Genomic DNA, 17066 nt, shown 5'->3' with positions numbered 1-17066 from the left:
GAGTTGGGAGTAGGAGGGAGAATGGACCAGTAATAGGGTCTATAGTATGGCAAAAGAATGTTGACTGGGGAGATAATTATTCAGCTTCACATGTTGATGTAATTATATTCCTTAGCTACTATCGCTGGTATAAATGAAGACACTACAAAAGACTTATCTATTGGAAATCCCATTCCAACAGTGGTGTCTGGGGCTAGAGGAAATGCCGAGTCTGGTGACAGTGTGAAAATGTATGGCTCTGCCGTGCCACCTGCTGCACCCACGAATCTGCCCACCCCTCCTGTAACCCAGCCTGTTTCACTTCTTGGTAAGTTAATTTTTTTATCATTAGTTTTTTTTTGCCCCACCCAAGTTAGGTGTCTTACTTTTTTTTTTTTTTTTTTTTAACAATGCTAATTTTGGTGAAATGTTTTCTGAGACTCGTACTTTTCTTTGAGGAAGATCTTCCTTTTAAATATGTACACTTGGTCTTTACCAAGAGTAGCCCAAGAGACAAACCTCAAAGATGAAATCATGTTTGTTGTCCTGAATGAAAGTGTGGATTTGTACATTGTAATGTGGTGTAGGAAGGTTAACTAATCTCTGTGAGACGGAATTGGTACAGAGTCCGTGACTGATGTAACGCCAGACATCCAGCGTTGTAAGAAATAGCATTTTGACAATTTTTTTCTGTCTGGACCAGTTTTTATAAAATCCTGGGCTGTGATCATCTCTGTTGGCTATCAAAGAAATTACCTTTCATACATTGTAATAAAATGGCTTTATTGTCTGAGTGACAGTTGCACAGCCTGGGACAGTGTCTTCTCACCCCTCAGTTTCCTCTGGCTAGTTTATCTGTTGTACCCTTTACCCGCAGTTTTACTACTGCAATCAAGGGAAGTATGATTTAGATTGTTTCCATCTTTAAGAGGCTTTATTTACCCTTGCTTGCTTGAGTTATAAATGATTATTTCATATACTTGTTATAGTGACCATCTTCTAAATTAATACATTGTTGTGTCTTGAAGTGGTTTTGCCAAGTATAATTAACACTTGATTCTCCTAATGGGTAGTTAATTCCTCCTTAGTATTATAACATCGTAATCCTATAACCCCATTGCATTTTTCAGAAGTAAATGTATGTGCACATATGAGCTTTCATACTCATAGTTTTTTTTTAAGGAGAGAGAACCTTAGGTGCTTTTGAAATGTAGGCCTGTGGAACATTAGTTTACTTTTTTACAAAAGTAAAAAAACATTAGTTTTTTTACTTTTCACCTACACCTTTCAGTGCTGTTGGAACTTTTTACTTGGTGCATATACTACATTTATAATAAAAATCAATTTGTTTTCAAATAGCATGCTGTCTTCTGCCCTCTCTAAGACTGAGCTTAGTCTGAAAATAAACTTGATTTTTCAACTCCTTTAGTATACATACTGGGTAATGGTAAAAGAGCATTTAGGATTAAAATTTTGTCACCAGTAATGCAGCAATAGTCATCATAATGATGGCAAATAGTTTGTTTAATGAGGAAGTTGCTTACAAGGTCTACACCATAATGAAAATCATGTAGTAGAAGGAACATTGTTCTGGGAGCCAGGATACCTTAAAATCTTTGGATCTCAGTTTTGTTATGCATTTTATTTTTCATATTTGTAATAAGATGGTTGCATAAGAATCACAGAATCTGAGTTAGATAGTATTTTCGGATCTACCCCTTTCCTCCACCTCACACTGACTGTGAATTCTCTTTGTAATGAAATTTCCGAGACTAGCATCCGTGGATATTAGGCCACCTGAGACTATTTACAAAGTGACATGCATTTGTGCTTTTTTTCTGGCGTTAGTAAATCCACTAAATGAAAGCTTTCTTCATCCCCAAGAGTTTAATAACCACTACTTTCAAAAAACCTTGAAGACTAAGTAGACTGCCTCTGATTTAACATTAAGGTCTTGAAGACTCTGCCCTTTATCTTATCACTACTGATACTGAGGTGCCTAATTTAAACTCTGCATCCAACGTGTGAAACAAACTAAAGCACAGATCAAAAGTTGGTGAGCTTGAAAAACAAACTTAGTAAGTTAGGCAATGCTAGAAAAATAATTACATTTTTCAGCATTTATCATTGCCTGACACGCCTTTGTATGTCTTTTCCCTTCTTCTCCCTCCCAAATACATACTAGAATAGAAACTCCATGAGAGAGGGACATTTGTTACTTGAGGATTTGATTAAGTGGATGGTTTTTCAAGGTAGGGCTGTTTATACTTTACCTCTGATGATGATCTTTGTAACTTTCCAAACAAAATTAAGAAATTGAAGGCTAGGGGCGCCTGGGTGGCTCAGTGGGTTAAGCCGCTGCCTTCGGCTCAGGTCATGATCTCGGGGTCCTGGGATCGAGTCCCGCATTGGGCTCTCTGTTCAGCAGGGAGCCTGCTTCCCTCTCTCTCTCTGCCTGCCTCTCTGACTACTTGTGATTTCTCTCTGTCAAATAAATAAATAAAATCTTAAAAAAATAATAAAAAAAAAAATTGAAGGCTGTTCCAAATCTGGAAAGATCAAAATGTGAAATAACATAAAAATGAAAACTGTTTTCTTAAAATAAGTACTTTTAACTGAAATGCAGTAGTTTAGTTCCAGTCAAGAGAAAGAAAGCCTTTCATGTTCCTTCAATTAGAAATCTTGAACAGAATATCCTATAAATTTTGGCCTTTAAGAGAAAGGTCACATATGCAAATAAAGGAGAATTCATCCAAAAGAGGAATCATAGTTCCATCATTCTGATAAAGAAATGCAGTAATCACATGTAATACTGTAGCCCTGAAGGGTTGCTAATTAGGTTGGGATATTGTTGATGTTGACCAAGTAGTAGAATATTAGAACTAAGATGCTTTCAACTTTCTTCTTGGTGCTCTAATGTTTTCTCTTATAATAAAAAGAAATGCTGTGCTGTACCAGGAAACTTTAAGCCTCTAAGGTGATATGAAACTCCAGTTTCTTCATCTGTTTTGTTTTTTGTTGTTGTTGTTTTTAAAAAAAGGTGGGGGAGGAATAAAAATGACACACCAGGCGTTGTGGTGATTCAATGGGCTTATGTATATAAAACGACTGACATGTGGGGCCTGCCACAGGGTAGGCCATCTGTGAATGGTGGGGGCTTATTACAGGTAAGGAGTGTCCTAGGAGATACTTAAAATACCTAGACAAGATCTCTACTTTGTAATTCTAAAATTATATTACTTTAGCTATAGTTAGTTTTGAACTGTTCTGTTTGTTGGCAAAGGAAACAGGCTTTTTAGAAAAAAATGCACTTTGACATAGTTGCCTCATATTTTCCTGGTGGATTAGACTGGGTCATAAGTTCACACATTTTCAAGTTCCATCACTTGGCCTACTGAGGGAAAGAGTTGGCCATAGTGGTATTTCGTTGAAATAGCATAATATGATACATGTATAGTCTCATTAATGATACACAGGTAGTTTTCTTACAAGGGAAGCTGAACTTATCCTTGGGACTTAACTGAGTTCTTGGATCTTAATATCTGAAACATGGCAATAGTATTTTTAAAATAGCATGGGCCAAACAACTGTTCATCACATCTCCCAAAATTCAGTAGTAAGGCCTGATTATACGGAGAGGAGGCAGTGCAGTGCTGCAAGGATTGGCTTAAAGAATTTTCTGAGTGATCAAATTTAAGTGTGGGTGTTAGTTTGGAAGTGGTAACTAACTACCTGTTTCTTGAGTTGGGCTTAGGTACCCCACACTACCAAATTTGTAGAGAACTAAATCTCCATCTTGTAGAGATTCTGATTATATTATTTTAGTGACATTCTGAAAATATGAAGTTATATGATGCACAGTAATAATTCATTATCACTTAATTTTAAAGAAATCCATTCTTCGTACCTCACACCCCAAAATAGCTAGTTAGGACGGTGGTTTCATAAAAGCTATTGGTAGAGGTGGTTGATCATTTAGGTGAAAGGGAATATTAATGATAGCAATACAGTCTATTCTCTTTACTGTATTAAGTGTATGTGTTTACTTTTCAAAAACTTGTATAACATGTATCCCTTAATATGTATAGCATATTTTTTATTAAAAAGTTCATTGTAAATGTGAAATTTGGGTTACTTTGGTGTTCCAGACAATAAAAAAAATACACAAAAAAAATGTTTGTTTGTGTTACATATCTCTACTGTGTTACCAGTATATCCAAAATATCTTTTCAAGGAAAAATTACGCTAACTTGAACTCTTTCCTTTGGTGGAAAATTAAAGCCTTTTCTCTTGTCAGATACATTTACTTTAATTAATTGCTAATATGCAAATTCTCCCTAGTTTTGTCACACTGCTATAGATGATGGTGAAATTTGTAAGTAAGAAATGGGTATTTCTAAGATTGCTTCCTACTTACTGATAATTTTGGTTACCAAAGATCTAAAGCAGAAGTCACTTATTGGTGGCCTCCAGGCTGAATTGCTAGACAGTGGTATGATGCCCTTCATACTTGGTTTCTACACATCCCTGCATAAACTCAATAAGTATTTGAGTTGATGTTCCCAAATTTGGATGCTTCAAGAAATTAAGTGTACAGACTTGGTTTGTGAATTATATACATAAATAACTGTGTTTGCTTTCATGCAATTGTTAAGATCCTTAAAACTGCCTAGAAGATGAATAGTTTTACCATCACATTCAGTGATTACTTTAAAATTCATATTTGGTTTATGTGATTTCACTTAGCTTAGATTTCTCTGCCCAGAATTTTAATTATTTTTATATTAGTAATTTTTAACATTTAAATTAGAACATTAGAGCACCAATCTAGTGTGAATAACGTTCAAAGAAAACCTGAAGAAATCCTAGAGTCATTTTTTATGATAATATTTAATTTTTAATACAACTTTTATGTTTTAATGGTTTTTTTCTTACTGTGAACTTTGCTATATTTGGTTATTTTAAATTACAAGCTAGAGGGATCTATGAGGTGTTTGATTTGGTACCCCCAAAAAGCCTGTTGACTTTATCCTATAATGTGTTCTCTTTGAAATACTGGAATTGGTACTCTAAATATTACATTGGTAATTATTTCACTAGTGTTACATAGTAGAAATGGTTCCCACATTCTGGTCCCCTACCTTCGGTTTAGTATATAACATTGTTCAGTGGATACAGCAGATGCTTAATAGCTATTAATCCACAACAAATACTTGCCTTGGATATGAGTTGATGCATGAATACACGGTATTTTCTCAGTAGGTGAAGTACTTGAATGAAACACAACAGGGAAGGTCTTGTACAAAAATCTGAAAGCTGTTTATCACTTTGTCTCCATGTCCCTCTGTGCTTCCTGGGCTGTAGAACTCCAGCCTAAAGGGCCTAACGGGTGTCTCTTAAATTTAAATCTTCGGACATACATCACTTTGGGTTTGAGGAAGGTGGGAGGGGCATATACTCTGGGCTCTGAACTGATTTTAGTAGACAGTGATGTTGCTATGAAGAATTGCAGGTAAGATTTTTTTCCAGCTAACATTGAACGTTGCAACTCTTAACTCCAAGTCAGAGCTGTTGTGCTTTGCCAGTTATACTAAAAGAGCAATTTGTGTGCAAATTCTAGAAAGTGACTATAAATGAACTATGGGACATGGACCAGAGCCTATTGTACATTATTTTGCAAAAAGCCATGCATTCACTTTTAGATAATCTGATTTCTCTTCATTTGAAATTCTGGTTTTCATGTATTGGACTTTATCAAAACATAATGTACCCCTATACTAAAAATAGATCCCCCTCTCGGTACACCTGCATTATGTATTACTGAAAACTCCGATTTCTCTTAAAGATCTCTTGTTAACATTCTAGGCACGATTTGATACTGGTATAATACTGTCTAAAATGTGTTTTCTCTTTCTTTGAAAACTAGCTCCTTACTCTTTTGTTCTCCTCAGCTCCCAACATAGTAACTGCTATAAGAATTGCCTGGGAGTGTTTTCAAAATAGTTGCGCTGTAAATGTTACTAAATGGTAAATCTGGGCAAAAGAAAGACATATGTGGGTTGTGCCAGTATTCCCATTTTCTGAAGGTTTGGAATGAAAGACACTTAGTGATTTTTTTAAAAAATTATATATATACATGCACATGCCTAGGGATTTTTGGTATTGGTGGGAGGTTGATAATTTTTTATCAAACCTAGGGATTGGTGGTATTGGTGGGTGGTTGATAATTTTTTTTCTTGTGTGGAAAGTTTCATTCTAGATTCATGCAAATGCCACAGTGACATTCATTTTATTGGGATCAGATCAAAAAAGGTGGAACCACAACTAGGAACAGAAAAGGAGGTTGTGAAAGAAAATTGCAGCCTTTCTGAAAATAAATTTCAGATCTTTGTAGGTGAACAGCGGAAAGACATTCTGTACCCTGGGGGAGAAACCTGGACTTAGAGCTTCTCTCTTGCACCCCAAGAGAGAATTCATCTGCTGATGAATTTGGTCATCACGACTCTGCCACCACCATTCATTCGTACATTCAACATGTATTTCTTCAGTACTTACAGTGTGCCAGGCACCCTTCTGGGTACTAGAGATACCTGAATGAACAAGACAAAAGCCCGTCTTTGTAGAACTTCTATTCTGATAAAAGTAATCGTTTCACATGGAGTTAATCCTGTGAAGAGTGAAGTAGAGAACACTTAGGCATTGGAAGAGTGTCACATGCGATGTGCTCTTTTATTTTTTTTAAGATTTTACTTATTAGATAGATCACAAGTAGGCAGAGTGAGGAGGAAGCTCTCTCACAATCAGAGAGCCTGATGCGGGGCTCGATCTCGGGACCGTGAGATCATGACCTGAGCTGAAGGCAGAGGCTTTAACCCGCTGAGCCACCCAGGCGCTCCAGCGATGTGCTCCTTTTAAATGGGACAGCTGAGGAGGGCATCTAAGAAGGTAATATATAGAGAAATGGTGGGGAAGAGGCATAGACCTAGAGAAAAGACATTTCATGTAGAAGGCCAAAAGGAGGCTAGGATTGAGAATGAATATGGCTTATTTGAGGGACTCCAGCACACTAGTGTGGCTGGAGCGGGTGAACAAAGGAAAGAGCAGCAGGCTCTCAGTTCAGAGAAGGTTGTCAAGGGCCTGCTTATGAGCGCAATGGGGAATGTTGTGGTCCTAATCCGATGTGTGTTTTATAAAGGTAACAGCTGTTTCAGAGAAAGCAGACTACAGGAGTTGTTCAGAGTGGAAAGAAGACACCAGATGCTGTTGCAGTCGATGAGATGCAGGCTGACCACTTGCATCGGGGGTGGTGGTGGAGGAAATGAATTGGTTGGACACGGAATTGATTTTGAAGAGAGGGCCTCCTTGTTGCCTTATTGAATACGAGATGTGAGAGGAGGGAGTCAGGAACGAGTCTCTGACCTGAGCACTCAGTAGGGTATGATTTCTGTTCCTGAGGTGAACGTATGTCGAGGAGGAGTGGGTTCGCAGAGAGGATATCCAGGTAAAATGGTGGGTATTTTAACTTTGAAATTGACGTGCAGATGGTAAGTAAACAACTTGGTGAATAATGTCTCGAGATGTGATTTCAGGGATCGTCTGCAAACACATCGGCAAGGCCACAGGAGCCTGTGAGAGGACTTGAGGGCATGTAGAGACCTAGAGGGATGAGCCCAGGAAATACTTAGTACCTAGTGCTTAAGAATACGGTACTGAGAACTAAAGCAGACACAGTTCTGTATGCCAGGAACTCTTCTGAGGAGTTTGTATGTATCAGTCATTTGAGCCTTATAGCCCTAAGCGATAGGTGCAGTTACCCCATTTTATAGATAAGGAGGCTGAAGCGTAAAAAGGAAGGAAGTAGCCTGGCCAAGTCAACAGCTGCAAGCGGTGGGTTCAGAGCTGAAGCTAGCATTGCTCCCAACACCTGTGGTTTTAACCACTGTTCTGTACTGTTCTGTTCAGCAGAGGTTAGGGAAGGTGCAGCCAATGGGCTAGCAGGCAAAATAGAGTGGGTATTCTGGAAGCCAAGGATAGTTACTAGGAAGGCGGGAGGGATCAACTGTCGGTTGTGTTGCTGGGTCTGGGAAGGACACTGAAGGTTGCTGCCTGCATTTAGCAAAATGAAGGCTCCTGGATAACCTTAGAAATGTGGTTTTCTTGGAATGATGGATCCAAAAAGCCCAATTACGAAGGGTCAGGAGAGAATGAGCTGAAGGAATGGGTGCAGTCATTCTGGACATCACTGAGGATACGTGTTACCTAGAGGAACAGTGAAATGGGGTGATGGTTGGAAGGAGATGCAAGGAAACGGAAGGCTTTTTTTTTTTTTTTTTTTTTAATTTCTAAAAGGTGGATGAAACTAAAGCATCTTTATTGGAAAATCAGCAGAGGGGAAGTTTTTGGTAGAAGAAAGAAGAGGTGTTTGCTGAGGACATGCATGGGTTCAGGGTTCAAATAAAGAGCTTAGCCCTTAGAGCATAATGTTCTCAGGAGTAATACGGATACAGGTAAATTGGTAGATGTGGTGGTAGGTAGGTAATGAAAAATTCTTCCAACAACCTTTATTTTTTTCATGATAAACCCCGGTACATATATACAATATATGGTTTTCATTATAATGGTTTCCATTATAAACCATATAGTGGAATAGTACTTGGTAATTTTTTAAAAAATGAAGCCCTTAAACATGCTACAAGATAGGTGAATCTTAACAAGATAAACTAAGTGAAAGGAGCCAGTCCCAGAGGATCGCATATTGTTTGATTCCATTTATAGAAAATGTCCAGAATAGGCAAATCTATAGAGACACAAACTGGAGTATGCGGTTGCCAGGGGGCAGGGGGTGGGGCACCAGAAATGGGGGTGGTAAGAGTGGGTTTTTTGAGGTGATGAAAATATCCTGAAGTTGATTGTGACAGTTTTCCAGCTCTGAATATACTACAAACCATTGAGTTAGAAACACTTGTATGTAAGTGAATTATAAACAGTGTGTATTTTATCTCACTGAATTTGTTATAAAGCCTCCTAAGAATAAGCAGAATTAAGGAGGAACAGGTGAATTAGGTATCAAGGGAAGTGAGAATGAAAACAGACTAGGAAAATGAGGATCACTAACCTATTAAGGAAGCACTTATGGTTTTAATTGTCCACTTAAAATGAGACCAGTTGACGTCTTGGGGGTGGGATGCCCCCCCCAGCCCTGTCGGGGTACAGATTAGGTAGAAGTTGCATTCAGAACCATCGAGTCAAGGCTTTTCCAAGCCAGCTGTGGTGAGGGGGTACCATGGACTCTGAGGCAAGTTAAGGAGGGAAAGGTAAAGACAGTGAAGGGCACTGTGGGGGCCTAACCCTCGTGACATCAACAATTACTCCGAGAAGGGGCTCGGGGAGTGGGGTGCTTGCAGATGAGAATTTGGAAGTAATACAGGTATTTATAACGAAAGGTCCAGGACTTGAAAGAAGCGGTGGTTTTGGTAAGATGAAGGACGAGATTGTTGGCAAAGAGGTAGAACTGCCTTGCCTTTCTAGATGTTTCCCTCTCATCCTTTTCCTCCCTCCCCTTTCCGCCTAGCAAGTCCTTGCTTTCCTTAAAGGATCCCCCTTGAATTTTCATCCTCTTCCAAAGCATCCAGCTAGCTGATGCATTTGGATCACTCAGCACTTACTTCAAACTTCTAGTAATTTTATATGTGTCTCCTTGTCCTCCCTGTCCCCCTACAGTCCTTAGCAGAAAGCTGCCTATAGGGCAGAAAGTTACTGTTTGTGTCCCTTGTTTATGTTCTGGGATTTCAAGGTCCACGTTGGATTCCACCCGTGATACCAGCTTCCTCTTCCTCGCTGCTCCTTTAGCCTTTTAACACCTGTTCTTTAAGTCACATAATTCTGGACAGCTTTGCTCTAGATAGCAGTGTACCTCCCCTTTAATCTTGACTGACTTTTTAACTGTGAAATGTCTGGTTTTTGACTCACAGGAATATTCACAGTTAAGTCTTGGTTATTTTGAGTTGAACTCAAGTGTCTTTCTTAACACTTCTCAAATTTGAATATAGACGTTTGGGGCTGTCCCTTTTCCTGCATTAAAGTCTGCTGTATTAAAATTTTGGAGACTTTAAGGTAGTCTCTCCTCAGGTCTGAACTCTTCCTTTTTCTCACCTGAACTGAGGGTGACACTGGGACTTCTCTTAGGAGCTCTAGATATGCACACCAGTTTCTTCTGCACACACCCACCAGATCTAACCCAGTCTCCTCTAGCTCAGTGGAAATTTGTCCTCTCTCTCCCCCAAAACAGCGTCTCTTCCTAAATTCCTGCACTGCGTGATGCTTCTGTCTACTCCTTCAGACCAGAGAGCTGTGCTCTTCCTCTCTGTCCTCCCTATCTGGGTTCAGTCTCTCCCTTTCTGTCCCCTGGATTCTGGGGATAAGAGTCCACCTGCTCTCTGCTGTCTTTCCGCTCCTGGCTCTCCTCTACACTGCTTGCTAGAAAGCTCTTTCAAAAATGAACATGGGATCATCCTTGCGAATCATGCCTTGGTCATTGCCCCATCACTTGAAGCCAAAGTCCGGCTTTTCTCTTGTGGCGTCTCACACTTCTGAATTGCCCCAGCCAGCCTGCTCGGCCTCCTGAACCTCTTTCCATTGGATGGTAGTTGTATTCACACAGATTCTTGCCTGCTGCTCCAGTAATAAACCTCATCTTGCAGATCTGTCTTCTCTCTCGTCAGAAGACACACTGTTGCAGTTCTCCTGACTGGTGATGTCCTTGCTGTTGGGGCCTGCTCAGACACCCTAAGCCTCACACTCAGATTCGTACACACAAGCGTCAGCAGGCCTGCCTTTGCCCCTGTCCTAGCTTGTGCCATCTCTTCCTAAAGCCGGCATGTTTCCTTCTACTTAGGCTATATCCTGTTTGAAGGAAAGGACAATGTTTCACTTATCTTTATGTCTCTAGCACTTGAAATGAGTCAATAATGTAAAGCTCAAGTGTTCAATATATGTGAATTATTATTTTTTTAATCTGTAACTAGAAAACTTGTCAGTGGTATTGCATGAAATCCTTCCATGACATAATGAACGATTGCTTTGAAGGCCCTTTAGACCAGACTGACTACATTGTCTGCTGATGTATGTATAATGTCAGCTTTCCTAAATAAAAATGAAATTCAGCTAGCATGCTTGCCAATGGTTTATGCCACCTGGTATATTTTTAGTTAACTATAATTTTGATTATAAAAGCAACACATGTTGACAGCAAAAAAAGAAACAATAATAATCCATAATTTTACCACTTCTGTGGCCTGAAGGTCAACATTTAGGACTATGGGAATATTCTGTCAGGGGAATGTAAATGTTTGTCCATGAAGGATTAAATGGAAATCTACTTATTTACAAATGAGAGAAGGGATTTGAGTTTGTAGTATTTTAGGCAAATACAAACAGCCACACCTACAGAATCAATGAATTAGGCGATATTTTTGCTTTTATAAAAATATTGTATGTTGAAGTTTAAATATAGGATTACTATAAATGTTAACCATATTAAATCAATCTGTTTACTCTCAAATGCATGTTATAAAGGAGATGTGTTCCTGGAAACAGGTTTATATTTTTAAAGAGCTTTATTGCCAGTTTATCTGTTCTGTACAAGGCTGAGGTGGCCTTGCATCCTTTGGCCACTGTCAGCTTGGTAGTTGAGGAAGCCAGTCTTACGTAAACCAGGAAATAGGACCTTTCCATTGTCCCTGTTGCCTCTTAAAGATTCATCTGAACCGGATTCTTTTGTTATAATAAGATGCTCTGAACCCGTTTCCCATTTTTCTAGTGATATTTAAAATTTTGGCATTGGCCTCTGGAGCTTAAAGAGAGGTACTCTAATGTGCCGCACTGAACTCTCTAACAGAGTAAAACAGTGGTCATTTTAAAGGCTGGTGGGAAAGTAGTTTGAGTGTATCTCTGTGTGGTATCTCTATGAAAAGGGCAGTAACTTGGGTACATACATTTTATGTTGAGTTATGGTCCACAAATGTAGGGACTAATTTATTTTAAAAGTGAGAGAAAGGACGTATCTTAGGTGCTTTTGTTGCCCTGCTGTTGGGCATACCACAGTGTTTACTAAGTGATAGGAATAATGTTGGCCATTGTGAATTCATTTAGATCTGAAACGGAGGATAGGTTCTGTATATGTTCATTGGGGTTTCAAGGCGAGTCTGAAGAGTGTGTGAAGAGACAAGGTCTTTGCCTCGTTTGTCCATTTCATAAATTCTACCTTTTTACTGTGGTATTTAGAGTATTTTACCTTTAGACCCGACATGTGGAAGCTCACTGCGTTCACATTTTTCCCAACTGCCAAAGTGATTGACTTTAAATTGTGGTGGCTATTGGGGAACCACGAGAGGTTAATAAGATCCAAATCAGAAATGAAGAACGCACTCATTTTAATGAAGTTAAATATTTAATGTTAGAATATTTATCACCTGTCAAAATAGATATAGTAATTTCAGCATATTTAACTATGTGTATTTTATCCCATTTAATCTCAACAAGAGGCAGGTATTATCTCATTTCTGGGGCACACATCCAAGGTCATTCCTAAGTGAGATTATATTTCACCAAACATACTTCTTTTTAAGCATGTGAAAGAAGGTGTGTCTAAGTAAATACCAAAGCTGGTGAGTTTTCATGTTGAAAGTTATAAACCGCTGTATATGTATTTTCAGTTCTACTCTGTTTAGTCCTTAAGTCTGACAGAATTCTATCGGACCACATATTGCGAGGAGCAGAAACTGAAGTTAGAAACTCATACAAAAAATTTGGGAGGGAGCAGTACTTGTTAAATGTTTGCTGAGCCAGAACCACATTGGAGGAAGGAAGTGGTTCAAACTGACGTTGGGGGGCGTGGGGAATACTTAAAGTATGGGGTTTGCTCTTGAGTTTTTTTTACCTGTGTCACCCAAACATTTCTGTGAACCATTGCTGATCAAGAGTCCTAACCCATAATTTGCTCAAAGGCCTTTCTGCGGTACATGAGGAAATAGTACATATTCTAACCTCTGGAACAATTTCCAGTGTTAGTGTTACAGTAACAGGAGTTAACTCCCATTGGTCATATAGTATATTTGCCTTGTGATGTTGATATTTGCAAAGAAATAGATGATGCCTTTCTGTTATTAAGTGGTGAACTGAGACATGCATACTGCTTGCCAGATCATTCTAAATGATGGATTGTTGAATTTGTATGACTTAACACCAAAACATGAGCAAAGCCTCATGTAAATGGGAAATAAAACCAGTAAGTCCTCGGCGCTGTCAACAGCACCAACTTCATCCATCTTGTTGCCTTAGGAAGAATGAGTAGATGAAGAATGGCTGAACTTTGAGCATACTTCATCACTGGGGCCTAGCAAGAACCTGTAAAATGAACTCTCCGCTGGTCTGTCAGTCTTTATAAGCATTACTGTACCATATAGTAAGGCATCCTAGCGACAAGGAATCAGAGCCCTCTCTCTTCAGTGGATTTTCTGGGCCCGTGACCCCCATTTGTTTCTAGTATTGACTTTAAAACGTAAAATTTCCTAAAAAGTACACCTGAGCTGTTTAAAACGTAAAATTTCCTAAAAGTACACCTGAGCTGGCCTTTAGTTGGCTCAGATAGTTCAGCGCTTTCTCATTAGGCCTAGTACATTGTATTTCTCAAACGTTTTAAGTATTTTGAGTGTTTTAAGTATTTTCGCCAAAACAGCTGCTGGTGAAGACTATAAGAGACTTTCCAAAATGGGTAGACTGCAATTTCCTTTTCCAGCTGATTTTGACCTCTACCAGTATGAGACCCTAATCACCCGTACACTGGTTATATAGACCTGTAGTATCTCCATAGCATATATATATATAATGTAGTATCTGTAAGACTGCATCCCGTGGTTGTGACTGGGCAGACCCTCACATTGAGTTTCTCACAGGGTAGACTTGGCTGACAAACCACGCAAAACTGGAAGATTCTGGATTGAACTTCATTTTGATTGAAGCTCCACAGGAAACAGGTGAAAATTAAATGCCATCTTCTGCATTGCTTTACATAATTTTTATTTTTACTTTCTCTTAGGTACTCAAGGAGTTGCGCCTGGTCCTGTAATTGGGCTCCAGGCACCATCCACTGGTCTTCTCGGTGCCCGACCTGGCCTGATCCCACTTCAGCGCCCTCCAGGAATGCCTCCACCTCACTTACAGAGGTTCCCTTTGATGCCACCTCGTCCCATGCCGCCGCATATGATGCACCGAGGTCCCCCTCCAGGACCGGGGGGCTTTGGAATGCCGCCACCTCATGGAATGAAAGGCCCCTTTCCACCACATGGCCCCTTTGTTCGGCCTGGCGGAATGCCAGGGCTCGGGGGCCCAGGGCCAGGCCCAGGGGGTCCTGAAGACAGAGATGGAAGGCAGCAGCAACCCCAGCCGCAGCAGCCCCCACCGCCGCAGCCCCAGCAGCCTCCACCCGCGCAGCAGCAGCAGCAGCAGCAGCAGCCGTCGCAGCAGCAGCAGCCACCGCCTGCACAGCAACAACCACAGCCGTTTAGAAATGATAACAGGCAGCAGTTCAATTCAGGTAGAGACCAAGAGAGGTTTGGAAGAAGATCTTTTGGAAATAGGGTGGAAAATGACCGGGAACGGTATGGGAGCCGTAATGATGATAGAGATAATAGTAACCGTGAAAGGAGAGAGTGGGGAAGAAGGAGCCCTGACCGGGACAGGCACAGAGACTTGGAAGAGAGAAATAGACGCTCTAGTGGGCATCGAGACAGAGAGAGAGATTCTAGAGATAGAGAGTCTCGTAGAGATAAGGAAGAAAACCGAGGAAAGGAGAAGCCCGAGGTGACAGACAGGGCAGGTGGTAACAAAACCGCTGAACCTCCCATTAGCCAAGTGGGAACCGTAGACACTGTTTCAGAACTTGGTAAGGGGGAGTCTGAGTCGGCCGTTGTAAAACCTTCTGAAGAGCTACCTGCTGAGGCTACCTCATCCGTTGAACCCGAAAAGGATTCTGGCTCAGCAGCAGAGGCTCCTCGTTAGAGACTGGCATTTGTGGAATGTGACCGTGACACTTCCGGAGTGTAGAGCTTGAGGTGTACAGATGCTGTATTATATTGCTCCTGCTTTACCGCAGCCCCGCAGTAGTTGGTGGGGAATTGTAAGCAATTTGATTGCTTCCCTTCTATTTAAAAATAGCCACAAAATAACAAAAAATACTGAAAATATGAATAAATATTACCCTTTTTGCTGTAACTTTTTAAAAGTTTTGACTTTAAAAAGTTTACAAATCGTAATTAGAAGTGCTCTCTATTTTTTTTTTTTTAATTTAAGACAAGGTAACGGTGAAAGCTCCTCAAAACAATAGGGATGTTTTTAATAAACTCTATTTTCATAACAAACTTTAATGTGTGCTATTCTTCCTACACTGCATTAAGGTGGAAAAGGATTGTTCACCATCAAAGTTTGAGCTGTTAATACTGTACTGGAGTCTAAATTAGACTTGTTTATTTGATGGAAATAGACATCTTTATGTAGTTATTCTCACTTTCATTTGTACTATTTTTGAATTATAACATTTCAATCATAAGGTGTAAAGGGTTGTTTTCATGTTAACTGAAAAGCTTGTTAGTTCAGTTCAATCAAGGTTTTCTTTTTTGCCATTGGCTTTATGGTAAATGTTGCCCTAATTAACTTGTAAAGAGAAATTTTGCTGGGGGAAAAACTGGATCCCAAAGACCCGATTGTACTATAGAATTATCTGATTGCCTGGGTATTACTTACTAGAAGTAAGTTTGAGCGTTTCCTTACCGTCCCATTAAATTTTTCAGAAGGGTAAAAAAAAAAAAAAAAATCAAGGTTAACATTTGCAACCTAAAAGCTTTCTGTCTTCTATGTTTAAGGACTTAAATGCAACCTATTGTTTCCTTATAAGCCTTGACTGTTGCCTTTCTTTACCATTTGTTAAACTCCCCTGCTGGGCAGAGGTAGACTGAACTTTTGGTCACATATAAGAACATATGAAGTATTTTGCTTAAAATTGTTGGGATAACTAGAAAAGTAGATGTAGTTTATCCAAGAACTATTACGAGGAGACGTCCAAAGCCAAATCAAACCTGTATCTAAAATAATACAGAAAAGGGGTTCCATAAAACTGCTTTCCCCAGTGCCAAGGAAGAGACCTGTTGTTACACAATCCCAAGTGTTTATGGCCTTGTTGAGGCTTTTTTCCCTTAAATTACCTTTTAAACTGTCCTAGTTCTAGTGTGCTGAGCAGGTAGCTTTTTCTTTGCCCTCATCCCCAGGTAAAGCTGCTTTATTACTCTGGTTTTTAAATAGTGCTTTGCAGCAAGATCTCTGTTTCGACAGGGAGAATGTATCTAGGACACTGTTCATGTGTTCCTGGCTTGAGAAAATGAGAGAAAATCAGGCTGATATCTGCACCTGAATTATAAGACTTGTCCTCCGTTTGATGTTGGCCCACCTGAGAGGTTTAAAAGTCCTAACTGAAACTGCTTCTGGAAAGAAATAGTACATCTGATTTAGTGTTCAGATTTCAAGGACTTAAAACCCCTATTTCCAATTTTAAGTATTGGAACCATCCTATTTCCACATGACAACACCCCTCCCCTGAAGTACTACGTGGTAATGATCACACTTGAGGCTCACAAGCCAGGCCCTATATTTCAGTCTTATCCCACACACATACCACCAAGCAGTCTATTAGTGAAATCCGTTACGGTTTCTAAATTCTGACAGTGATTTTAACCACTTCTGTTCTTTTTATCACCAATTTTAAAACTGAGAACACTACAAAATTGTCCTTTTCCAAATTGGCTTTTCTTCTCCTAACCAATATCCTACATTTGGTAAAAGTATAGCATATATTTATGATCAATCAGAACTGTACCTTATTTCTGATTTCCCTATCAGAAATACTTTACAATTACCAATTGATAACTGTAATCCAGAGTCCAAAACCTCAATTAGGTTAACATTTCATTTAAAAGTAGTTTTTCATGGGTACATAGTTAAATATTTACAACAGGAGAACTACACCTAAACTTACTAAT

At 39.5% G+C, this 17066-nt stretch overlaps 1 protein-coding gene across 3 annotated transcripts in view; it reads left to right on the top strand.

The window, feature by feature from the left end:
• SCAF4 (SR-related CTD associated factor 4) overlaps positions 1-17066 on the top strand; it is a 70573-nt gene that overhangs the window by 51399 nt on the left and 2108 nt on the right. The window contains exons 19-20 of one of the 3 annotated variants that reach the window (XM_059392252.1): positions 116-307; positions 14075-14572. In XM_059392252.1, the coding sequence (XP_059248235.1) occupies positions 116-307; positions 14075-14572 (690 nt within the window). Of the gene's footprint in view, positions 1-115; positions 308-14074; positions 15928-17066 lie in introns of those variants that run through there. The other 2 variants (XM_059392251.1, XM_059392249.1) reach the window with 2 other exon arrangements.

Source organism: Mustela nigripes, chromosome 2 (genome assembly GCF_022355385.1).
Source record: "Mustela nigripes isolate SB6536 chromosome 2, MUSNIG.SB6536, whole genome shotgun sequence".
NCBI classification, from domain to species: Eukaryota; Metazoa; Chordata; class Mammalia; order Carnivora; family Mustelidae; genus Mustela; species Mustela nigripes.
The sequence above is the reverse complement of the archived record's forward strand: the minus strand, read 5'-3'. Positions and strand labels throughout refer to the sequence as shown.